Here is a 27,592-nt window from a genome sequence, read left to right on the forward strand (position 1 = left end):
ATCGAGCCATCAACGTGGTTAACCAAAAGCTTGATCAAGCCATTAAAATATTAATAACTTACTAACCACACACTAACTTTTATTTATGGCATAGATGTAAAATGTTATGGACTAGGAGCTCAATCGAGCTCTTGCTGCCACCCAAAAAAAAATGAAATTGAATGTGCATGCATGAAAAAAAAAAAAACAAAAGACATTCACTCATAGAAAAATATCATAATGTGGAAAATATACAACAATTCACAAGAAACATGGGAAATTAGAGATTTCGATCTCGAAAATGAGCAAAAGTGCCAAGCACAAAGGAAGTGCAAGAAAAATACAAAGAAAGGATGAGAACAACACGACAAACATTGAAAGAAACAAGAATAATTTTTTCAACAAATTCATGCAAATATAGGTAATTCAAGTTGTCTCACTTCTCTATTACCTGCTCCATATTGTATGCATTAGGAAATATGATTGAAAACAAGAAAAAAATGGAGAATGAAACAATAGAACTAAAATAAAACAAGCATTGAAAGTAATACCATTTAGTTAAAAATTAAGATGTAATAACAACTAAATAAAAATCACTTGGTGTGATTAATGGTTCATTCGAATTTTTTGAAACCACTTGAATTCTTGCAAATTATGGACCACCTTTGAATTGTAATGGTTTAGGATAACCCACAAAAACTAGGGATGTGATTTTCCATAGAAAATCATTACATCTCCACATATTATTTACATGAATTACAATTCATGGAAATTTATTTACAATAGGGAATAGAAAAACTGGTTGTCACATAGGTGCTCCAAAACTATAAACATTATTTTGATTGATGCTTGATATCCTTGTAGGAGTTAAAAGAGAGAAAATGTGTCAATATCTAGAAGGATCAAGAGCATCCCTCCTTCCAATGTGCATGTTGAGAAGACATTCTTTGTTAAAAATACAACAACATTAAATATTCATGGGATCCACCATCATATATAACATATTATTGTTTAGTGAATCCTAAATGATGATCCCTACGTTTGAAAATCTCACAAGCTTCTTCTTTCAATCCTCACATGAAGGTTATGAGAATTTTTTAAAGACAACATATTTTTTAAAGACATACAAAGTGTAGTGTAGATTTGTGATTGCACAAAAAGGTGTCTATTATTGTGTATCACTATAACACTCCATGGAAGGATTATGTGATTAATCAATATTAAATTCATAAATAATAAATGCAAAAGAAATAAATTAGCATGCACGTATTGATGATATGCTAGAAATGTTTACAATGTTAATCTTAGATCTAAGACTTTTGTGACCCATAATGTAGAAGTCTTTCGGATTAATCACATTGCTAGGATTTGGTCAATGTTTCGAGCCAATAAACTATAGCAATCTAATGTTTATTAAATTCATCTAGTTGTTTTTCAACATGCAATCGCGAAAGTAATACCATTTAGTTAAAAATTAAGATGTAATAACAACTAAATAAAAATCACTTGGTGTGATTAATGATTCATTGGAATTTTTTGAAACCACTTGAATTCTTGCAAATTATGAACCACCTTTGAATTGTAATGGTTTAGGATAACCCACAAAAACTAGGGATGTGATTTTCCATAGAAAATCATTACATCTACACATGTTATTTACATGAATTACAATTCTTGGAAATTTATTTACAATAGGGAATAGCAAAAATGGTTGTCACATAGATGCTCCAAAACCTATAAGCATTAGTTTTATTGATGCTTGATATCCTTGTAGGAGTTAAATGAGAGAAAATGTGTCAATATCTAGAAGGAGCAAGAGAATCCCTCCTTCCAATGTGCATGTTGAGAAGACATTCTTTGTTAAAAATACAACAACATTAAATATTCATGAGATCCATCATCATACATAACATTTAATTGTTCAGTGAATCATAAATGATGATCCCTACTTTTGAAAACCTCACAAGTTTCTTCTTTCAATCCTCACATGAAGGTTATGAGAATTTTTTAAAGAGAGCATGTTTTTTAAAGACATACATAGTGTAGATTTGTGCTTGAACAAAAATTTGTCTATTATTGTGTATCACTATAACTCTCCATGGAAGGATTATGTGATTAATCAATATTAAATTCATAAATAATAAATGCAAAAGTAATAAATTAGCATGCACATATTGATGATATGCTAGAAATGTTTACAATGTTAATCTTAGATCTAAGACCCTTGTGATCCATAATGTAGAAGTAAGTCTTTCAGATTAATCACATTGCTAGGATTTGGTCAACGTTTCGAGCCAATAAACTATGGCAATCTAATGTCGATTAAATTCATCTAGTTGTTTTTCAACGTGCAATCGTGAAAGTAATACCATTTAGTTAAAAAATTAAGATGTAATAACAACTAAATAAAACTCACTTGGTGTGATTAATGATTCATTGGAATTTTTTGAAACCACTTGAATTCTTGCAAATTATGAACCGCCTTTGAATTGTAATGGTTTAGGATAACCCACAAAAACTAGGTATGTGATTTTCCATAGAAAATCATTACATCTCCACATATTATTTTCATGAATTACAATTCTTGGAAATTTATTTACAATAGGGAATATCAAAAATGGTTGTCACATAGGTGCTCCAAAACCTATAAACATTAGTTTGATTGATGCTTGATATCCTTGTAGGAGTTAAAAGAGAGAAAATGTGTCAATATCTAGAAGGAGCAAGAGCATCCCTCCTTCCAATGTGCATGTTGAGAAGACACTCTTTGTTCAGTGAATCCTAAATGATGATCCCTACATTTGAAAACCTCACAAGTTTCTTCTTTCAATCCCCACATGAAGGTTATGAGAATTTTTTAAAGAGAGCATGTTTTTTAAAGACATACAAAGTGTAGTGTAGATTTGTGCTTGCACAAAAAGGTGTCTATTATTGTGTATCACTATAACTCTCCATGGAAGGATTATGTGATTAATCAATATTAAATTCATAAATAATAAATGAAAAATAAATAATACATCTTCTCGACAGCGTGCGCCTCCTGCGCGTTCCCCTGACCTAGCAGCCGACTTCTAGTCCTTTCTTTGCAGTGCAAAGCCTCTAGCCTCTGGCCTCTCCAAACCCTGCCACGGAGGGCCCTGATCAGACCAATGCAAATGTGTGCTCCCAATCTGCTGCAGCTGCGTTTTCCACCTTAGTCAAATCTCTTCAGCCTCAGAGAGCTCGCCCTGCGTTGTCCAAGTTTGTCAAGAAACTGGATGGGTTGCAAGAGTTTGTCCTTCCTCCTTCGATTCCACGAATGGATGCTCTCTCTTTAGCTGAGTAGGGGCTCATTGGACAGTTCACCGGCCTATGGCCTTCCCCGAAAAATGTTCAACGATGGATCGAAAGAAACTGGGCAGACAAAGTTAATGGAAAAATCTCCATTCATTTCTGTGGAAAAGGTTATTATACTTTCCACTTTGAATCTAGAGCAGACAAGGACCTAATCTTCAGAAATGGGCCATACTTCATGGACTCTCATGGTCTGTACCTAAACAAATGGACTCCAGATTTCGATCCTGAGCTGGATGTCCCTAATGTTGTTCCGGTCTGGGTTCGTCTACCGCACCTCCCGCTCCACTGCTGGGGAGATGACTCGGTTCGAGCCATCGGCAATGCTGTTGGAAAATACATTGATCGGTGTGAGCCCAAGGATAATATGCAGGCATGTGCACGGATATGCGTTGAAGTTGATCTCGGCAAGGGTCTTCCAGAAGCAATCAAACTAAAAGTGGACGATTGGACGCATATTCAGCAACTGGACTACGAACAAATTCCTTTCAAATGCAAGGTATGCCACGAATACGGCCATTTTGCCAATCGCTGTTCTAAAATTGTTAATGTTGAACCTGCTCAATCAGAAGAACAATGGGAAACTGTAAAGAAAAAGAAGACTGCCTCTGGCTTGAAAGCAAACTTTGAAGAGGCTCCTCCCAAAACTGCCCCTCCCAAGCCTAATCCCCCTTCAGCTCCGCCCAAAGCCTCCTCCTCAGCTGTCCCTTCTCCCTCCTCTCCTCTTGGTCCACCCATCTTCCCCACCTCGGGGCCATCCACTGGTTCTCCCCTGATCTCTTCAAATCCCTTTGGCGCCCTCTCTCTCCCTGATAATGACCCCCTAATCCCCCTTGAAAATGACCCCCCCATCCTTCTTTCTCTTTCTCAATCCTCCCCCTCCCATTCCCTCGCCCCACCCCCACCCCGATCTACTAGAAGCTCCTCGAAAGAGCATGGAATCAATCAAGAATCTCAAAAAAAAGGACCTGGTAGGAAATCAAGTAAACAACAAAGGAACGAAAATGCTCAAAAAGACATCGCCATGGGAACTCAAAATCCCATAGAAACTTATATATTGGGGCAAAATAGCAATGAAACAACACATAAGGAGCAAGGGGGACGAGCATCCCTCCGAAACCCAAATACTCAATGATTAAAGTCATATCATGGAACTGTAGGGGACTAGGGCACCCCTCAAAAATTGCTGCCCTGAAAGATCTCACAGCTCATGAGAAGCCAGGAATTGTAATGATTCAGGAAACAAAGCAAAGACTGCAAGAGATGACAAGAATTATAGAACAGCTCAGGCACTATGAGGGACAAATATGTGAAGCAAGAGGAGCTTCTGGCGGTATCACCACAATGTGGAACAAAAATACTTGGAAATGCACATCCAAAACTATCAATCCATATTGGATCAAAGTCACACTAGAAAAACAAGCAGAGGATAAGCAAATAGTCATTTATAACATTTATGCTCCGAACCATTTCAGAGATAAAGATCAGTGCTGGGCCACACTTCAGGAAGACATCCAAACTGAAGACAATAGAAATATCATCTTTGGGGGAGATCTAAATCTTATATTACACTCCAATGAAAAAAGAGGAGGCATTTTTACTCATGATCCTTATAGAGCAAAGCTAGAAAACATCATGCAAGAGTGCGATTTAGTAGATATCATCCCAAAAAATTGGAGGTACACTTGGAACAACCGCAGGCTGGGCAGAGATAACATTCTGGAGCGCCTTGACAGAATTTTGGTAAATACCTCTTTCCTCTCTGATTTTTCCACTGCTCATGCTGATATTCTGCCTTATTCAGCCTCCGATCACTATCCCATTAGCATTGTTCTTGAAGCACATTGTCCATTGGGGTCGTTGCCTTTCAAATACAATTCTCTTTGGCGTAGCAATCCTATTGTGGATCAGATTGTCCAAACAGCCTGGCATCATCATATAGAAGGATCACCGGGATTCATTTGGGAATGCAAGCTGAAGAATACAAAACACGCCCTGAAGGAATGGGTGAAGCAGCATTACAAAGAACCAGAAAATGTCAAAGACGAGCTAAAAAATAAATTGAAAGAAACTCACAGAAAAATTGAGGAAAATGGGCTGTCCCAAGAGGATAAAGCATTAGAAAGTGATATATATTATCAGTTGTACCGGGTTAATAGAGAAGAAGAGCAGAAATGGAGAATTAAGTCAGAAATAATGTCACCATGATCAACGATGAGGAAGGCCGCCCTCAAAAAACCCAAGAAGCTATCAAGCAAACTGCCTCAACCTATTACAGCACTCTCCTAACTGAGACAAAGGAAACAGAGGATTATTCAGACTTCCTACAGCATATGCCCAAAGGAGTCAGTGAGGATATTAATGCAGACTTGACTAAGGAGATCAATGAAGAAGAAATACATGATGCCATCTGGGCTCTCTAGCCAGATAAAGCCCCAGGTCCAGATGGCTTTCCTATCTATTTCTATAGAACATACTGGGGAGTAATAAAAAAAGATCTTGTCAAAATGCTAAGATGGGTCCAACGTAAATGCAAAATTGGAGGATTCACTAATGCCACCCATCTTGCCCTTATCCCTAAAGAAAATCGACCTTTGACTTTCTCACGCTTTCGCCCAATATCCTTGTGTAACTCATCATATAAAATTTTGACAAAAATCTTGGCTACTCGTCTAAAACCTATCCTCCCCACTCTCATATCTGAAAATCAAGGGGGTTTTTTGGCCAATAGGAAAATTACGGACTCCATCCTTCTTGTCCAAGAGGCCATACACTCCAGTCAAACCCGAAATGAGAAAGGCTTCATCTTGAAGTTAGACTTAGCCAATGCCTTTGACCGTGTCAGACATTCCTTCCTATTTGCTGTGCTTGAAAAAATGGGATTTGCCACATCCTTTATTAGCCTTATCAAAGCCTACATTACAGGACCTTGGATCTCCCCTCTTCTAAATGGTATACCTGGACCTTCCTTCCAATCCTCTCGATGCCTTAGACAAGGCTGCCCTCTCTCACCTTATCTCTTTATATTAATGGCTAAGTCTTTTAGTAGAGCTCTAGATTACAATCGTCGCATGGGCCTCATCACCGGGATCAAATTTGACAATGGAGTCAAAAACATCAATCACTCTCAGTTTGCCGACGATACTCTTCTAATGGGGGGAGCTTCAAACATCATAGCCCGTCGTTTTAAAACCCTCCTAGACAAATACATGAGCTACTCTGGAGGTCTGATAAATTATCTTAAGAGTTGTATCTATGGGTGGAACACTTTGGCACATGTTCTCCATAGGATTGCTCGTACTCTTGGGGTTCCTTGTAAGCTGAATTGGGAGCAATTTACTTATTTGGGCATGCCCGTAAGTGCCGGCAACTTGAAAGCTACAACTTGGGAAGTTATTATTGACAAAATGAAAAGGAAGATACAGCATTGGGGCACTACTTGGCTTAACCCTGTAGGGCGCATAATTCTTCTAAAAGCAGGCCTTGTTGTGGGGAAAAGTATCTGACTCGGATGACCCTATCCCTACTCTAAGGGTGACAGTCCTTAGCAACAACTGAAAGTAAAGCTTTAATGTTTTCCTTTATGAAAGTACAGAGAGAAGGAAGAAAAGATTAACCAACCGGTGTCTTTCGCTTTTGTCGATCCTTATCCTCTCTCTTTGTCTCTTGTTCTCCGCTCCTAGCTCCTTTTGCCGGTCCAGCTACACACAGATCCTGCACAACAGAGAGAAGAAGACTACAAGATACATGTACTCATAACTGATGCATGGATTAGAGTGAATCAAATATACAAGTAAATACAATACATCAATGCAATACAAGTATATAGGAGAACATTCAAAGCTTTATTGATAGAAGTAACAGGGTTCTAAGGAGATTACAACCATCAATGGCTCCAATCCAGCAGCACCTCCCCAGCAGCAAGAAATCTCCTCTTCACCTCTATAAAAGCAATCACCCAATAGCTCTAACTGTAAACCAACAGCACTTCCTTGCTTTGCACAAAATTCCAGCCTGCCTAGACCTCATAGAAGAGCTCTATATATAGGAGAGAAGAAGAAAGGATGAGTCAGCTTGAGACTGACATAAAGCTGCCTTGTGTCCTCTCCCTCTTCAGTTAAACTTCAGTTCTTGAGTCCACTTGGAGATCCTTGCTTACACATGGAGATCAAGTACCTCTTACTCATCACAGGGCGAATCTCTTGAACCAAGTGTCAGTTTGGAAGCTTCCTGGGCAGTTGACACCTTGCAGAATGACTGTGCCACTTGGCCAATCTCACCCAGCGCAGGTAGCCTTCATTGGATTTGACTTTCAGCGCAGGTACAAGGAGGAGCAGTTGCATTCCAGCGCAGATGCTCAGTGGAGCAGCTGACATGATCCAAAAATAGCCTGTTTTTGAGTGTTTTCAGGTGGAGAACTGATGGGAAGTGCTGTGGTTTGCTGACCTTGTTCTTCTAGGGGTAAGAACAACATGTTTAGGGACTGAGGATCCCTGTAATTATCGACATTTCATGCTCCATGTTACGAGGCACAAAAATGTCTATAACAGGCCTCTCCTCCCTACCCTTGTACTGCTTTACACTTATACAAGCCCCCGCTAACTTCCATTTTAAAATGGATGCTCTCCTTCATCATTTTCTTTGGCAAGGAGGGAGAAATGAAAAAAAAAATACAACTTGGTAAGATGGAAGCAGGTCACTCAGCCATGTGAGAATGGAGGGCTGGAAATCAGATCATCTAAATTCCTAAATCTCGCCTTTGCTGGCAAGCTGGTTTGGAGACTCATAACTGGAAGGAATGCTTGGTGGAAAACTGTTCTAAAAAAAAAATACCTCAGCCACCCAAGGCACCAGCTTTTGGATCATGAGCTCCCCAATAGAGCATGCTCTAAAATCTGGAGGATGTGTAAGAAAGCTATACCTTTTCTTGACCAAAACACTTCCAAAGTGCCCAAAGGAGGCAGCTACATAAGAATTGGAGAAGACAAAATAATGGGGCAACAGCCCATAAGCCAACGGCCTGGTACTCAGCAGGTTCTAGCTCTTTTCAGCAGTGTAGGTATTCAAACTCTGGCCCAGATCTCTCAATGGGAAGCCCACTCCCAAACCTGGAAAGGTTGGAGTTTCCCTCATATACCAGCAGATGCAGAAATCAGTCTCAACAACCTGAAAACTTATCTTCATGGTATAGCGCCCACCAAATGCTACCTTGCTGATGAATTTCGATGGGATCCTTCAGGCACTATCTACACTATTAAGGCTACTTATCATCAGATCTGCACCAACGAGTATCCCACGGCAATCTGGGCACATTGGAGACTTGTTTGGAAGGCAGAAACCCTTCCAAAAATCAAATTCTTCTTATGGATCCTCTTAAGAGGGAAAGTCCTCACTGCTGAGAACCTCAGAAAGCGAGGAATAATTGGACCATCATGCTGTCCAAACTGCCAAAACGAAGAAGAGACAATCCAGCATCTATTTATAGATTGCTCTTTTGCTTCAGCCTGCTGGAAGGAAGCCTTTCAGAGTCACAATCCCCCCTGGGTGCCTGGCACTAGTATATTTGAAGTGTTGCACATATGGAAAAAGAGCTACCCATGGGGAAGAAAAGAAAATAATACAGCTCGAAGGGTCTGGAATTCCCTGCCCTGTACACTTCTCTAGAACATCTAGCTAGCAAGAAACAAAATGATCTTCAAAGGCACAGAAACTAATTTTAGAAAGCTCTACAACAAAGCTTGGAATCTCAACTTGGAAACTCTATCCACAAAATGTCATGGGAATCTGAAGGTGTTGGACCTAACAGTCAAAGAAAGGAATTACATAGGGCATATTCTGGATAGAAGCAGCATAGAACAAAAAAGACGTGATCCCAATAGCAGAGACAGCCCCAGATGCAGCTGGAAAATTAGGATGAAAGATGAAGAATTTTCTCGGTGGCTCAGGAATAGCAATACTCATTATCTTTTTTTCTATGGAGCCTCCAAATCCAACCCAGGAATGGCTGGGGCTGGAGGTCTTATTTGCAACGGTAATGGAGATGTGTTAACTGAATATGAATGGGGTCTGGGCCATGCTTCAAACAACAGGGCTGAAGCTTTCGCCCTCCTTCAAGGTTTGCTCCAGCTTCAGAAACTTGGTATATCCAAGGCTATTATTATTGGAGACTCTGCCATTATCATTGGTCTGATGATAAGCAACAGAAAAGCCCAAAATCTGAGTCTGCAGCAAATCATCGAGCGATGCCATACTCTGGACCAGCAAATGAAAGGCAATCTTTATTACCACGTCCTTCGATCTCTTAACAAAACTGCAGATAAATTGGCAAATAAAGCCTGCTCACACCCTGTTGGCAACCTTCGGTGCAATGACACTGACCATTACTTTTTCTTGCCATGATCAGGCTCTATCCTCTTTGTAGATCCACCCCACAGCAGATCACTGTTCGTGGTTTCCGAAGCTCTCTGCCCTGCCTCTCTGCGAAGAACCAAATCTCTGCCTCCTATCCAATGGCATTGGCCACCACAGATTTAACCTCTTCAGCACCAAACTCGGACTCTCTCTGGACCGCCCTTTCAAATCCCTCAAAGCTCTGCGTTCTCAGCGGTTCCAACATTTCGCGCTCAATCAATTGTTTTCCTACTCCTGTTGACCTCTTCCTATCTCCAGCCTATCGGTCTCAGGCGCATATTGGACATGGCTTTACGAACACAGCATCTCAGCTCCCCCAGACAGAGTGTCTCTCTCCCAAATTTAGTCCTCTGGCAACCTTGTATTCCTCCGAGTCCGCTTTACAGGAGGTTCTGATGTGTCCTTGTCTAGTCCATTTTGCCTGTACAAGTGGCATAACTTTTTTACGCACTTTCCATTATAAACCCTTGGAAATAAAAGATATTTGCACTGCTTGTTTTTTAGTTCTGGATACAGCAGCTGGAGTCTGGTGCGACAGGAAGTCAGTGATTATTAGTCCTCGGACAGGAAGATACAGTGTAGATGCTGCTGGTTGGGAAGCATCGCTCGAACTCACAAGGCGCTGTCGTCATGCTGCTGCAGCTATGGGTGATCTAGTTTTCATATATGGTGGCTTGCGGGAAGATCGTAACCTCAGTGGGCGGCAAACACGACACATCTGCAAAAATTAAAAATGAAGTGCAAAACCTGTTATATTTTATTACAGTTTGTCAGAGTTTATACAGCATTTCGCTTCTTCACAGCGACGGAAACAAGTTGTAATGCTGACTCAATCATCAACTGCATCTACTGTTGGATCTCCATATTCCAACATCATTTTGTAAAACTGGAGATCTGTCTCCCTCCTTTTTTCTTTTGAATATAAGCCAGCAACCGATTTTGTGAAAAAAAATTGAAAAATAAATAAATCAGCATGCACGTGTTGATGATATGCTAGAAATGTTTACAATGTTAATCTTAGATCTAAGACTTTTGTGATCCATAATGTAGAAGTAAGTCTTTCGAATCAATCACATTGCTAGGATTTGGTCAACGTTTCAAGCCAATAAACTATGGCAATCTAATGTCGATTAAATTCATCTAGTTGTTTCTCAACATGCAATCGCGAAATATATTGCAAAGTATGGTTCAAAAGTAAAAACAAGGACCTTATTTTAAACTTTGTCAAGATTTGGTAAAAACAGTTGAAAACATAAAAGACATTGGATATCCTTCTTTGCATGAGCATAAAAAATGTTCCTTGTAGAAACATATCATTTTTTAAATCCTCTTACCCCTCCTTGTGCCCTACTTGATTGTTGTGCTAAATTTCCATGTACATTCTTCCAATAAAAATTACTAAAATCACTTGTGCCCCTCTTCACCACAAATGACTAACAATGTACACCCATTGTTGACAAGAACTTGAAGCATCTTCCTTGCTCTCTAAATCACCTAAAACCTCTATCTATTGATTTATTTTCGTTTCCTTATCAACAATTTCATTGGTCTTCTCATACTTCTCATCCCACATTTCTTCCACTTTTTGTTTGGAATTGTGAAATTCTCTATAGTTATTATAAGTTCTTCCTTCAAAAAAAATCTTATTACTATTGTTTTATGGTAATTTTAGTTACACGTTTTAAAATGCTAATTGATGTGGTGGTTCTAATGAAGAAACAAAATTCCAACTAATTTGATCTCGTATAGTAAGCTTTCAAATATTAACATAATTTAAAACTAGTTGAATAGGTTCCTTCTTGTATCATGGAGTCTGTATTTATGTATTGTATGGTTTTTTTAGTCACAAATTATCTTATATAATTAATTTTTTATAAATTTATAGATACAGTTTTTTCTCTCTCATTAAATAAACTTGTCCCTTCAATTTCGTAATCACTAACCTGATTTTCAAGAATATCCCATTCTCTCATATTCAAAATATTATCCATGTCATTTAGTAATAATTCCCTCTGAACTATGTATTTAGACTTCCTATAAAATAATTTGAACTTTAATTTCTATTAGTATTTAGTTCAACAACCTTGGAAATTATTATACAATATCTTCTTCATCAAGTTTGTTAGATCTTCATCCTCTTCTCATTTTTGAGACATTCTCTTTGGCTTCTTCAGTAAACTCTCCAATTCTTATAATTTTATTCTTAACACCTATTATTTTTTATTGACTTAAATCTATTTCATTCTCTTCTCGCAATCCCTTTTACTTGGCATTGGATTTTAATTAAAATGTTTGGTAAGTGAGATATATGAATAAAAATATAACACCATCCTTGTTACGGTAGAGATCACTTTTAGTTTGGGATTTATATAGTCTTTTAAGAAATGAAAAATTATTGCAAAGAAGATCAAATTTTCAAAATGTTCGAATGTTTCACTTGGTAAATGTGACTTGTGAAACCAAACAAAGCTTCAAAACTATATTCACTAGTAAAATTTTGTGGTTGTATCTAACAATAGATAACCTTTATCAAACACCCTTCAATCATATACCCAAATGGTTAATTGTTTTCATTTCTTGGGAGGAGAGTGAAGAGAGATTATTGTTTGTGTGACTAGATTACTTAGGAAATACATATATTGACAATTTACTCTCCATTTTTCCTAATTTTATTCTTAACACCTACTCTTTTTAAATCATTTTTCTCTTTCCTTCTCTTCTCACAATCCCTTTTAGTTTGCACTGGATTTTAATTCAAATATTTGGTGAATGAGATATATGAACAAAAATATAATACCATCTATGTTGTAGAAATCACTTTTAGTTTAGGATTTATATAGCCTCTTGAAGAAATGACAAAATGTTTCTAATAGGAACTAGTTTTGAGAAAGGTCAAATGCTTCACTTAGTAAATGGGGAGATGAAGTTAGATATATATATATATATTTATTTATTTATTTATTTATTTATTTATTTTTATTTATTTGTTTACATTATTAAATGAGTAAAGTAATTCCAAATTTTTTATCAGTATGATACATTTTCTTGAAATAATTGATTAAGTACAATAATTCTATATAAAGGAGATTAAAATATATTAAAAATTTTGAATTATGATATTGGAAAAATTATAAAAATAAATTTAAAATAAAATATTTAAAAAATATTAACCTTTTATATAAATAAATAACGAGACATTATAACTATATAATTCATATTAGCCCCAAGGGATAGCTCAAATGGTCGAGTTCCCGTTGCTAAAGCACTTTCCCAGTTTGGGAGGTCACGGGGTCAAATCTCCTCGACGCCCTCGGGGTTAGGCCTGTTAAGATTGGCCTACGGGCAGATCCCTTCGGGTGGATCTGCCCCGATATTTTCCCATGGATGTAGCGGCCACTCAGTGACCGTGAACCACAGCTTAAAAAAAAACTATATAATTCATATTTTAAATGACATTTTCTAAACACTTAAGTTATAATATATCATTAAAATTTATATATAATTAATTATTACTGGTTGCCAACATAGTCATATTTAATATATATATAGATATATATATATATATATATATATATATATATATATATATATATATATATATATATATATATAGATATATATATATATATATATATATCATTAAAATTTATATATAAATTAATTAATTGTTGTTGAGAACTTCTGGAATCTTGTGTGCAGTGTTTGAAGAGCCCAACATTTCGGTTGAACACTTCACCCATCTTCACGAGCATGAAGCATACTAATGATAGGAAGATGGATTCTCTAGAATATATAGAGAATTGAGGGAAGAATTGGCCATTAGAGATAGTAAGATTAAAGAGACCTTTACATAAATGATAATTCGCCTATAGGCATATATATATGAACTTTAGATGGAAGGAGATTTGTTGACTTTTTTTTTTTTTTAATTGAGGGCCTAGATTGATTGTTAAGGGAATATGCTCAAGATATGCTTATTCTTAATGTTTATCAATGACTGTAGTGTATTACAAAGTTTTTTAGTTTGCATTTACTTTTAATAAATTTAAAAATTTATATTCATGCCACGTGGCTCCCCACCTACCAATTTCTTAGGGATTTGAGATTATTCTAATTCTAATAAGTTCCTCCATGTTGAGATTATTCCAATTCTAATAAGTTCCTCATTATTATTTATAACATTTATTTATATATAAGCAAATTTTATTTAGAAAAATGGTCCATTACTTTTAATAAATGTTGACACCTAATCATAGGGATTGGGTGAACAGTTGTAATTAGTGTAAATAAATAATAGAGGAAATGGAGAGTCATCAGGAGATGAACTGAATAGTCACTCACTCTTGTATATAATAATGAACAACCTAAATGAATAGAGTAATCACATTTGAGGAGTTACTTCCTGGCCTGACATGGTATCAGAGCCAGCTCCATTTTTGGCATCCCTTTCTACCCTTGTAACTCCCTTCTGCCATTTTCCATTTCTTTTGCAGTTTGTCCTCTGCCCCTCTCCTTTGACAGAAAATTTGTCCTGCAATGCATAACCCTGGTGTCCCAAATCTCTGCATGAAAGCTATGAAAGATTAAACATTGGTGCATTGAAGCCGAAGGAGCTGTCTGGTATATTTGTTGGTATTCTGTCGAGCTCATTAATATACGTTGGTTCATGGTTATGGGTATTGTGTTACATCGCCCATACTGCCCAACTCCATTCCCATTCACGTTTTTTTCACATATTATCTGCGAGTGTTAATAAAATTGTGGTTAATATAGTTGTGGTTAATACAGTTGAGGTTAATACAGTTCTAGTGTTAATACAATTGAGGTTAATATAGTTCCAATGTTAATACAGTTGTGGTCGTTAATACAACTCCACTTCACCATACTACGCTTGCTCCTGAGCTCATACACAGTGAACCATGCTCTCATACCATGCTTGCTCCCACGCTCATATACATTGAACCACAATCCCAGAATTCTGGTATACAAATATGCCCTCCTCACAGCATTCTGGTATACGAAGGTGAAGTCAACCATCCCTCCATACTGCTCCTCCATAAGTGTTGGTGTCGTTGCTCCTCCTTATACCGTCACTCCCACGTTGTCTAGCAACTTTGCTCACTCCATATGCTGTACTGCTCCTCGGACCATATGACCCCTCCTCCCATGTTGCGTTGCTCCTCCACAACATTTGGTCTCTATGTCCTCCTCGCTGGTTGCGCCTCACTATTATAAAATATCTGATGCCTACTATGCTGAAGGAACTCCGTGACCTTTCGATTTTTTTTGGTATTAAATACTCCCCATATGTTACCTCCCCCACATATAAACCCCTCCCCATAAACCACCTCCCCCATAAAATACCTTTGTCCTATATATCAAAGTGAATTTTGTTTTCCAATTTTACACTAGAACTGCATTTTTTAACACTGGAGGTGCAAATTTTTTACGTTGGCAGCAAAAGTATTTTTACAGTACAGATTTTAAAACGCATTCATTGATATCTATTGTGGGAGTAGTTCTCACCGGCAAGGAAAACTATCCAGAATGATCATGGAAAATCAAACACACTCTCATTTTTAATGAGTTGTGGAAAGGAATGTGTTTGGAAACGGAGACAAAGAGCCAGAACAGCCTACCTAAGACAAGGAATTTGCCATTTGGGAAAATAAGAACAGCAAGGCTTATGCATTGATTGCAGCATCAGTAAATGAAGAGGTGAGTCACCATATTTCATCATTTTCAAATACTTTCAAATCCTTACAAAAACTGAAGGGACTCTATGACTCACACTCTACGCTTGAAGTTGTTCAACTCATGATTAAATTGTTCACCCTTGAATTACAAAATGATGATCCTCTTGCTCTTGCATCAAAAGTAAAATCTATTATGCATGATATCAAAGTCACTAATGTTGAACTAGATATTCCTCTAATAGCTTTTCTCAAGTAACTTTATCCCACTTACTCAAATTATCTTGAGTCATTACAAGCAAATGGAAACCTTAAAGATATTACCTTTGACTCCCTTGTGAAAAAAAATGCTGAAAGAGAGAAAGATTTTGGGAAGAAGATAGCCCCTCAGTCTTCTGAAGAGATTGTGTGCCTTGCACATAGAGAAAAGAATCTTGCTCAAGATTCTTCAAAAGGAAGAGGAAGAAATTTTAGACACGGGGGGGCAGACACTCTTAAGGAGAAAAGTTAGATTTGCACTGTATACACTGCAAAAGAGATGGATCACATGATGCATCCACATGAAAGTTGCCTTGGGACAAAATTGAGCAGGAAATAAACCAACCCAAAGGTAAAACTAATGACAAAGAGAAAGGTAAATTGGTTGCCTGATTCAGGAGCAACTTGCCACATGAATTTTAGAAGATATTTTTTTGAAGAATTTACTGACAATGTTGATGGAGTAGTATACTTTGTGGAGAAATCAAAACTCAAGCCATCAAGGTTTGGCACAATCAGGCTTAAATTGCACGGTGTTCCAGAATTTCTTTTTCATCATGTTCTATATCTCCCACAGCTGAGGAGAAACATGATGTCCTTGGTCCACATCCACCAGAAAGGACACTCCATTCATATGTTTGATAGCAAGCTTGAGGTGAGAAAAGAATCAGAACACTCACTTGTCATGACGAGGATAGAAGAAGAAAGGCTTCTCAAGCTACAGGGTACCTCTACTTGTGCACAAAGTTTCTCATACAATTCTCATTATGAAGAAGGTACATTTCCATAAATTTTATTATGACATGCTATATTTGGACACTTGAACTATGATAGCCTCCACTTGTTGAACAAAAATGGTGTTACTGGTTTGCCTACAATTCCTAGGAAACTTAAGCAATGTGGTGCTTGCATTCTATAAAAGCATAGCAAACAGTCTTTTCATGATTCACATTCCAGAGCACATAGAGAACTTGAACTCATTCATTTAGATTTATGTGGTCCAATGCTTGTTCCTTCTGCAAATGGAAATAAATATATGATGACATTTATTGATGACTACACCAGAATGTGTTGGGTTTATTTATTGAAGAACAAATCTGATGCTTTTCAAACATTCAATAAATTTCATACATGGATTGAAAATGATGCACAATCTCATATTGGCTCTATTAGCACTGATAATGGAAAATAATACACTTCAAATGAATTTGAAAACTATCCTCGCCAACATGGGATCAAACATCAAACAACTATGACTTATAATCCCCAACAGAACGGAGTAGCTGAAAGAATGAATAGGACAATCTTAAATATGGTGTGCTCCATGATGTTTTTGAAAAATGTAAAATTGATGTTTTGGGCTGATGCAATTCTATGTGATGTATATGTAAAGAATAGATTTCCATCTAATCCTATTAGAAACAAGACTCCTTATGAAATGTGGTATGGGCACATTCCTTTAGTAAAGCATCTCAAGGTCTTTGGTTCCACATGTTATGCCTTGATACCAAAGGTACATAGAAACAAACTTGGTGCAAGAAGTCGTAAGTGTATCTTCCTAGGGTATTCAAACACCTCCAAAGCATACCATCTCTATGATGAAGTCAATAAAAAGTTTGTTGTATCTAGAGATGTAACCTTTCTTGAATCATCCAAAACTGACAATGTTGTTGAGTGGCAACTTGATCACTTGGATAGATTCGCAAATGCAAAATCATTTCAAGAATTTGATAATCAGATTCCACATATTGAAGGGGGATTCCTATACTAGATCAACCTGTGGAATCTTCTTCTAAAGCACTCTCTCCCCAGCATGAAACTCCAACAACGGATGATACTTTGAGTGATGTGATTAATAGAATTGGGAGACTCAATCTTGATTCAATCCCAACTCAATCAACAGAGCAGCCTGGACCATGTGAGAAAGGTCCCCCAAGGTGGCTAACAAAGACACTTAAAAGTGCTCATCCTAATGAGGTTGGAAATACAAGAACTAGAAATTCAAACCGGAAAAATGGAGGTGATGTAGATGACTCTGATTCACCTGTTGATATGGATGTTTCTTATGATTGTGAATTGAATTTTTCTACAGATTTTGAACCAAATTCCTTCAAAGAAGTTGATTCTCATGATGAATGGAAAGAAGCAATGCAAAAGGAGTATGATGCTTTAATAAATAATGGCACTTGGAAGCTGGTTGATCCTCCATTGGGAACCAAACCAATTGGTTGCAAGTGGGTCTACAAGAACAAGTATAAAGTTGATGGCTTACTTGACAAGCACAAAGCCAGGCTTGTGGCAAAAGGTTTTGCACAGAAGGAATGGGTCAATTATGTGGTGACTTTTTCCCCCATAGAAAAATGGGCTACCATCTGGACACACTTTTCCCTAGCAGCTCAGAACGATTGGAAAGTCCATCAAATGGATGTAAAAACTTATTTCTTGAATGGAGATCTAAAATAGAATGTTTTTATGTCCCAACCTGAATGATTTGTTGTAAAAGGACATGAACATAAAGTGTGCAAACTTGTGAAATCATTGTATGGCCTCAAACAAGCAGAGTGAGCCTAGTATGAAAAACTAAATGAGCATCTTCTAAAACTCAATTTCAAACATTACGATCTTAATGATGCAACTTTGTTTGTCAAGAAGGTTGGAAAAATAGTTGTATATCTTGTGGTATATGTATATGATCTTTTGATGACACGGAACAATGATATCTACATTGCATCCATAAAGAAGGAATTGAGGAAAGGTTTTGAAATGACTGATTTGGGCTATGTTCATTACTATTTTGGTATTGAAGTAAATCAACATCCGAAGTCCATATTCCTTTCTCAAAAGAAGTACATTAGAGATATTTTGAATAGGATTGGCATGACTGAATGCAATCCTCTGACTACTCCAATGGAACAAAACTTAAAGCTCACATCCATTGAAGGAAAAGAATTTGAGGATGCAACAAAGTATAGACAGCTTGTAGGAAGTCTCAACTACCTAACTGCTACCAGACCAGACATTTCGTTTACTGTTGGAATCCTCTCCATGTTTATGAAAAAGCCTTGTGAGGGACATTGGTCTATTGCAAAAAGAGTTCTAAAGTACTTGAAGGGAACTCAAGACTTTGGAATCAAGTATACACAGGTGGACGACTTCATCTTGATTGGATACTCTGATTCAGACTTCAATGGAGACAAGGAAACTGAGCTATCTACTTCAGGTTATTCTATGAGTCTTGGATCAGGAGCTGTCTCCTGGAGATCACGCAAACAATTAGTTCCAACAGATTCAACAACAGAGGCAGAATATGTGGCAGCAGCTGAGGCAACAAAAGGAATTTTGTGGCTCGATAAAATCCTTGAAGATTTGCAAGTAAAACAAGTACAATCAACTCCACTCATGATTGAAAATACCTCGGAAATAAATCTAGCCAAGAACCCAAAGTTATATGATCGAACGAAGCACATCAATACAAAATATCTTGATTCTACATCATGTTGAGGCCAAAACAATCCATCTCCGCCATTGTTCCACTAATGAACAGATTTCAGACATCTTCACCAAAGCGCTTGGAAGAGAAAATATTGAAAGATTCAGAACAGTGCTTGGACTCACCAACATCCCTTCAGATTAAGGGGGAATGTTGACACCTAATCACAGGGATTGGGTGAACAATTGTAATTAGTGTAAATAAATAATAGAGAAAATGGAGAGTCATCAGGAGATGAACTAAACAATCACTCACTCTTGTATATAATAATGAACAACCTGAATGAATAGAGTAATCACATTTGAGGAGTTATCTCCTGGTTTGACAATGAATTTGAAAAATTATATTCGTGGCTCCCCACCCACCAATTTCTTAGGGATTTTAGATTATGCCAATTCTAATAAATTCCTCCATGTTGAGATTATTCCAATTCTAACAAGTTCCTCATTATTATTTATAACATTCATTTATATATAAGAAACATTTATTTAGCAAAATGGTCCATTACTTTAAATAAATTTTAAAAATAATATTTGTGCCACACGTGGCTCCCCATCCACCAATTTCCTAGGGATTTGAGATTATTGCAATTCTAATAAGTTCGTCCATGATAAGTTCCTCATTATTATTTATAACATTCATTTATATATAAGAAAATATATAACAAGGTATTTTCCTTGGGTTTATAATACCTTTGGGTTTTAGAATTAATCCCTTGGGTTTATTATATGAATTCCTTGGGTTTATTTGTTTCATATTCCTAGTGTATAATATTATTCATAGGGTTTATAACATTAATCCTAGGGTTTAATACAAATACCTTGGGATAAAAATCATGGTCATTTATCGTCAACATGGTCCAATGTCATAATGTGCCAAATTTTGTCTCAATATGAAAATCAACCATGATCAACCATGGTCCAATGTCAAATTGTGACAAACATCGTCTCAATATGAAAACCAATGATGGTAAATCATGGTCAACCATGTTTATTTTAGGGTTTATTTGTCTCAATATGAAAATCAATCATGGTCAACAATATTCCAACGTCGCATTGTGACAAGTATTTATGTTAGGGTTTATAATATTTATCTTCAGGTTTATATTCCTTGGGTTTATAATATTGATCCTTTGGGTTTAATATTATTCCCTTGGGTTTATAGTCTCTTGGGTTTATTATACCGCTGGGTTTATAATATTTATCTTAGGGTTTATTTACCTTGAGTTTATAATATTTATCCCTTGGGTTTAATACTATTCCTTTGGGTTTATATTATCAATCCATTGGGTTTTTAATCTCTTGGGTTTATTATTCCTTTGGGATTATAATAGCAATCCCTTTAGGGTTTATATACCTTGCATTTATAATATTAATCCCTTGGGTTTATAATACCTTTGGGTTCAATCATGGTCAACCATGGTCACATTGTGACAAAGACTAAATCTTGGTCCAACATCACATTGTCACAACGATGGTAATCCATGGTCATACATGGTCCAAAGTCATGTTGTGACAAAAATTGTCTCAATATGGAGATGAACCATGGTCAACGATGGTCAACCATTGTCCAACATCGCATTGTGACAAAAGTTGTGTCAATATGAAAATCAATCATGGTTAACCATATTCCAACATCACATTTTGACAAATATTTATCTTAGGGTTTATATTGCTTGGGTTTATAATATTTATCCCTTGGGTTTAATATTATTCCCTTGGGCTTATAATCCCTTAGGTTTATTTTTCCCTTGGGTTTATAAAATTTATCTTAGGGTTTATACACCTTGGGTTTTTAGTATTATCCCCTTAGTTAATATTATTCCCTTTGGTTTATATTAAGAATCTGTTGGGGTTTTAATCCCTTGGGTGTTTAGTATTAATCCCTTGGGTTTATTATTCCCTTCGGTTTATAATATCAATCCCTTTAGGGTTTATACCTTGCATTTATAATACTAATCCCTTGGGTTTAATATTATTCCCTTGGGTTTATAATACCTTTAGGTTCTAGAATTAATTCCTTGGGTTTATTATTTCCTTTGGTATATAATATCAATCCCTTGGGTTTATTTGGTTCATATTCCTAGGTTATAATATGATTCATAGGGTTTATAATATTAATCCTAGGTTTTAATATAAATCGTTTGGGTTACAATCATGATCATCCATGGTCAAGAATGGTCCAATTTTACAATGTGCCAAATATTGTCTCAATATGAAAATCAACCATGGTCCAACATCACATTGTGACAAACATCGTCTCAGTATGAAAATCAATGATGGTAAATCATGGTCAACCATGTTTATTTTAAGGTTTATAATATTTATCTTAGGGTTTTTATACTCAATTTTATAATATTTATCACCTGGGTTTAATATTATTCCCTTGCAATGAGGCGTTGCAGATATTGGAAACAGAGAGAGGCAGGGTCTGACATTTACAACTATATCAACAATGAAATCAATAGATGGTTTGTCTATTTCAACGCCTTTTTCTTTACAATGTTATGCAACAATGCAAGACAGTCTGAGAAAGGATTGGCTGGAAAGTGTGAATGGTCGTGATCATTATCCTATTGATTTGAATTGGTGCATATTTTGTCATCAGTCTCGGTGTGTTTTAGAAGAGTCTAGCATTTAATAATTGTGTTTTGGTGGTGTTTAGTTTTGACTAAACCATAAAGAGAGAAATTATTGATTTAAAAATTGAATTTAATTTATATTTTAATATAATTCTACAATTTGTTAGTTAAATTAAAATCATGGAAATAGAAAATAAATAACTAAAAGGATTGAAATGAATCAATTAGATCTTAAAATTATCTTGGATTGGTCAAAATTCAAAAAAGGGGGGGAAAATATTAGAATTGAAAAATATTATTATTTTATTAATTATGTCATAGGCATAATTAGTTAATTATAAGATTTTTTTTATAGAAATAAATAAATGAAACTGAAATGAACTTGGATTACTATATATAAATTATGATTGGAGATAGTCAAAAGTCATAAGTTCAACATTTAGAAAAATATATAAACGAATAAAAGATTAAAAGGGGTAGCGGGACAAACATTAAATTAAAAATATTACTATTTTATAAATTAAACAAAATATATAATTACTTATAAGATTTAGGGGCATATTATTTTTTTTTTAACCTTGGCAGGTCCATTCCATTTTCTATTATATAATAAGCAAGTTTAAACCACATAGATTAACCAGGTGGCCTCAACTTGTCCCGAGGGGAAACCAAGTCTATTGGCATTGTAAGCCATCCAAAAACAATATTGTTTTAATCTTTCCAACCAGGCTAGATACGTTTCTATCTCATGTACAGACACTACATAATTGTAAAAACTAATATTTGCAACATAAAAATTAAAAGCTAACCACATAAACCAAAATTATGTATGGGGTTGAGACTAATCCATCTTATCCTCTGAGTCAGATGTGACGAGAGCTATATTCTCAACTAAAGCCCCCAGTATGCATACATCTCCCAAATGCATGGGATGTGGCAGCCAATTCTGTCCATCCTAATATCTTGTTTGTGCAGTTGGAAGAGAATTTTCTCCATGTCCTTCTTATAATTCGACATTCCCTAAACTGTCACTGCCATCCCCAATGATATCTGCTCCATCACCTTGCCTAGTAAACTCTTCATTAACCAGTACAAGTACAATGTTTGATTGAGCTGAGTGATTCTCCCACGGGTGTTACCTAGATCTGGAACGAGAGTCCTCCAATTATCCATCTCTTAGCGCAACTCATTTCCTTACTTTACCTTCTCTTCCCATTCTTCCAACAATTTTCGAATGCCAACATCCGCCCCCTCATGCTAAGCCTCGGTTGCTTTGGTTATGAAGTTCTGTACTGATTTCCAACCCTTGCGAGATTCCGACGTTCTCAACCCCTTATCTGTCTAGGGAGCCGGGCCTCTTCTACCATGCCCACGACCTCTCACACCATGAGCCATGACTTGCTTTCCAAAACACTATTGACACCCATAAAAATTTAGATTAAAACTTAGATTTTTCATAATAAAACACCTTGCCAGTTCATGCTTCTTCTCTCCACCATTTCTCACTACATTCGAGCAGGGGTGGGTCAAAGCCCTCAATTCCTAAAGGGGAGGTCTTTGTCCCTTACCCCTTGGCCCACCATTATTCCCTTCCCCCTTATTATGTTTTGTATGCAGGTCATCCCAGCACATCTCAGGTTGAGCCCACAGGCCCACCTTGAATCTAGCAGTATGCCTGTGATGGTTCTAGTTCCTTGTTCCCTCGACCCAAAGATAAATGTCTTTGCCTCTCAAGTCCCTCTGGTTGGTTTTCCACTTAGGATTCCTGGCCTTTCCATCAATCCCATGTTGTTTCCAACCACCCCAACGGTTCCTTTGCAAAATACATGCGTGGCTGCAACCCTAGCCCCCTGCCAGTGGCTGCCCCCTACCCCTCTCTACAAACCCCACCCTCTCTTGAATTCTGGTGCCACTATCAGGCTTTCCCCCTACCATAGTTACAGAGCACATAGCTTCACAATCCCGCAACAATCTTTTGCCCCCCCAGCAGTCATGGGTTTTACCCATTTGGGAGAAAGTATAAACACAGAACTAGTCCATGGTAAGCAGTTGTCTCCCCCATTGTTGTTATCGGGAAAACTAGTGTCCATTCAGAGCCGCTAGTCCCACTAAGACGGGTAGCTATCTTAGAAACAAACAAAATAAAGTCACTTGTGTTTTCCTTTATGAGAGATAGATGAGAGAGAAGCAGAGAGTACCAACCTCAGTATTTTGCTTGGCTCCTTGCTTGTTTCCTCTCCCCTTTGATAGATCTTTGCCACTCCTTCCTCACTTGTCCCGCTTCAAAGAACACCTGTAGAGTCAAAGCAGCATAATACCATCAAAGCATATATATCTATAACCATAAACAATATAGGATCAGATATATATTAACCATACAAATTCATATATCAATACAATCAGAGTTATACAAGAATATGGAGGAAAACTCAAATAGCTTTATTGATAGAAGTAGTAGAAGAGAGGATTACAACCCATTGATCTGACCCAGCACCATCCTCCCAGCATGAAATCCCTTCTTCACCTCATGAAAATATAGATCACCCAACACTATGATGTTCCACAGAGAAACCAACAGCACTTCCTTGCAAGATACAAAATTCCAGCCCCTGGATCTCTAGGATGAGGGATCCATATATAGATGTTTGCAGGTGGGTGAGTTAGCTTCTAGGTTTTTTATTAGTGTCATTTCATTGATCGTTCTTAGTTCCACTTGGACATTTCATGATCTCTTACTCATACCTTGGGCAAATTCAGAGAGGCAAGTGTCAAATAGGCAGTTTCTAGAAGATTCTCTGGGTTTCCACCTAGCCAATTGCCTCTGCCATTTGTCTGCTCTTGCTCATTGCACCCTACAGAAGTGCTTTTCAATATGCATCGCACTTTCTGCATGTAGTAGGTGAGATGCATCACACCCTTCACACTGATCAGTCTATATGGTCTAGTTTTGACTAGTTCTAAGTAGTTTTTCAGGCAGAACTTTTGGGAGATGATGTAATCAGCTGACCTTGTTCCTTTAGGGTGTGTAACAACACTTTTAGGGGATTAGAAGCCCTCGGTTTATGGACATATGAGATTGGGTTTGCAGTACCCAAATATTTCTATAACAGCTGCCCCCTAAAGCATGAGGTCATAAATATTTTGATGTCAGGTGAAATGCTTTATCATGAGGATCCGAGGTTTTTCGAACTGGAAGGTGACCTATAATAAGATACAATACAATACATTATCTTCATAATATTTTCATGATCTAGCTGAGGCCGGCATTCCCATGCTCAGCTTTATAAATTCATTTTCATGTACATAAGACAGAAAATCGTCTGTGTGGCAGACTGATGATTCTGGTAGAGCCATCATCCCTTAGCTTGGATGATCATTTGTGTAGTTATGATGTACACTTGATGTCTTTATTTTCCTAAATATATCACAGCCCAGATGGATGAAACTAGATACGGGGTCTTCAAACTCGTTCAATCTTCGCCCGAAGTACAAGTCGATCCATGTGAAAGGATGTTCTGATGTCAAACATGGAAAGACATCGCCTGATTACCAACCAATGATGTAAGTTGTTAACAAGCGCGAGATGAATCACCGATAACGATGATGACCCTCAAGGTATGACAGTACAATTCACATGGTGCAAATACATGAGTCAATGTTGAACACCACGCAAAATCTTTCGGTCGAAGGCCATTGATGTAAACCCGTCGTCGGAAGTGAGAAACTCACCATTGAGGCATGCAAGCTTCAAAGTACTAAAAGGGTTGTTCCTAAGTCAACTTCTTGGATATTGAGTTGATGTCGACAAGAAGTGACCCGTCATAGGAGGGCCTTTATGAATCCCACATCTACGACACGAAATGGAGAAAATGATTTTGTGGAGGTGAAAACGATCTGATGATACAAATTTCAGGGTGGCAGTCATGAAAGAATGAAGTGCGAAGGTATTGCAGCGGATGAGATGTAAGCTGGGTTGGTGAATTCTATGAGCGACTTCTCTTGAACATATCGGTGACACTGAAATGGATTGGTAGCGTTAACACCAAAGATGGATGGTATGGAGGACCAATGGTGATATGACTGGTGAACGAAATAACCCAACCCGACTCAATCATGGTGATGGAGTGAAAGTGTCATGTTCAAGAGCGACCTGCTACCAATAAAGTTTCCTCAAGTTTTCTTCCCAATTTTTCCCTAGGATAACATATGCTTGTTCTATAATTTTCCCTTCGGGCAAACCCATCGCTATGTTTTAACGAGCCTAGCGACATTGAAACTCGCTCTCTTCTGCATGGACAAGTTTGTCACTATTGTTTTAACGAGTTTAACGACAAAGATAACTCAGTCCTTATCAATTTTAGGGAGTCTGAAAAGAGATGGAAAGGCAACTCCAGTAATCCTTTTTCATAGTGTAATCCCTTAAGTTCGAAAAAGTATAAAATAATACGAAAGGGATGACTTTTCGATAGTTTTAACGAGCCGAATAAGATAAGCACTCGATCTTTTTGTGTAATGATCCCTCAGGTCCAAAAAGATTAAAATCTAGAGGAGGGATGGCACTTCCGATCGCTTTAACGAGCTGGAGAGGCCAATTGCTCGACAATCTTTTCATATTTTACAAGTCAGATGAAAATAGCTTAAAGGAGACTCGTTTTTTGAGGAACGAGTGATGTTTTCCAATAGCAGCTGGTTCCAGGTAAGGGTTGGAACTTTTCAATCACAGCAATGTAAAGAAGATGGCTAATAGAATCACTCATCGCAGCTGTTCCTCAAAAGGGGTAAACAATCAAATGGAGGCGTATGATTGGCTAGAAAGAGTGGAGGTGATGGTAAGAACACGACCAAGGCTCAAAAGCTGATGATTATGCGATAGCAATGGTTATTTACCTACAGATAGGTTCATTTTTTAATGAGCTTAAACTATGGGGGAACATTTGCTGATCGCTAGGTTTATTTTTTAACGAGCTTGAACTTCGCATAAAACTACTCGTGCTAGTCGTATAATAAGGATGTCTCATCGATAGGTTCATTTTTTAGGGAGCTTGTCCCATTCAAAACTTTGCTCCTGAGCCTTTCATTATGCAAGCTAGGAACAACCAACCTATGAGTTTAAAGGGTTAAAAACCTACAAACTAAGAAAATAAATGGTCACTTTTCACTTGCATGCAAAAAGGTTTGCATGCCCCCAGGTATAATGAAGTAGAGTTTCCAGGTAATTATACAAAAGTTCTTGCATTAGCAAGATTGTTCCACCCGCATAGCAGACAAAACACTTCCCTGGCTTTGTCCATCGAAATGGATGAAGGTGATTCCAGTTCCAATCACCCAAACTTTGACGGGGGAATCCTTTTCCAGTCTGATCCAATTTCCTAAACAGATAGGATAGTCAGACTAGTCATATTCCTACGCGGAAACCTACCTTATAACTTGGGTTTTCCTGCCAAAGCAAACCAGGGCGCATGCCTCCTAGGTTTAGCCACATTCACCGAATCACTCACGTTCATCAGGCCAATTGACTGGATATTGATGAGACATTCCTTGTGAAAAAATACAAGTTAGGGATGGCACTTGACTATTAGCTATGTGTGAACTGGGGAATGAAAGCTGGTCTACGAGCTGGACCACTCTGCCTTCATGCTGAAAACACATCACTCAAAAGAGTGAGGAAACAATAGCTCCCATGCTATAAATGTAGTCACGCCCAAGGAGTAGATTTTAATCTAAAGGTCCTTGGACTACCATTACATTCAGGTAGATGGTTTTCCTTCTCAAAGTTATAGGCAAACTTGGAAGGATCCCTAACGGTCGACTGGTTCCTTTGTTGAAGCCTGTCAAATTTCGAATCTC

At 37.3% G+C, this 27,592-nt stretch overlaps 2 protein-coding genes across 2 annotated transcripts; both read left to right on the plus strand.

Annotated features, from left to right (window-relative positions):
- Nucleotides 1-4,443: 4,443 nt before the first annotated feature.
- On the plus strand, nt 4,444-5,520 carry LOC149161528 (uncharacterized). The gene has a single exon (XM_089434906.1). It carries the CDS (start codon nt 4,444-4,446, stop codon nt 5,518-5,520), a length of 1,077 nt encoding a protein of 358 aa, XP_089291032.1.
- Nucleotides 5,521-6,341: 821 nt separating this feature from the next.
- On the plus strand, nt 6,342-6,818 carry LOC149161529 (uncharacterized). Its single transcript, XM_089434907.1, has one exon. The coding sequence runs from the start codon at nt 6,342-6,344 to the stop codon at nt 6,816-6,818; it is 477 nt and encodes a 158-aa protein (XP_089291033.1).
- The last annotated feature ends 20,774 nt before the right edge of the window (nt 6,819-27,592 follow it).

The sequence above is a fragment of the Pinus tabuliformis genome, chromosome 5_2, assembly GCF_031772625.1.
Source record: "Pinus tabuliformis cultivar Carrire ecotype Pingquan chromosome 5_2, CPIR1, whole genome shotgun sequence".
In the NCBI taxonomy this organism is placed as follows: Eukaryota; Viridiplantae; Streptophyta; class Pinopsida; order Pinales; family Pinaceae; genus Pinus; species Pinus tabuliformis.

What these genes read in the sequence shown, in the direction of transcription:
- LOC149161528 (XM_089434906.1), top strand. Translation starts at nt 4,444, where the DNA reads ATGATTAAAGTCATATCATGGAACTGTAGGGGACTAGGGCACCCCTCA.
- LOC149161529 (XM_089434907.1), top strand. Translation starts at nt 6,342, where the DNA reads ATGGCTAAGTCTTTTAGTAGAGCTCTAGATTACAATCGTCGCATGGGC.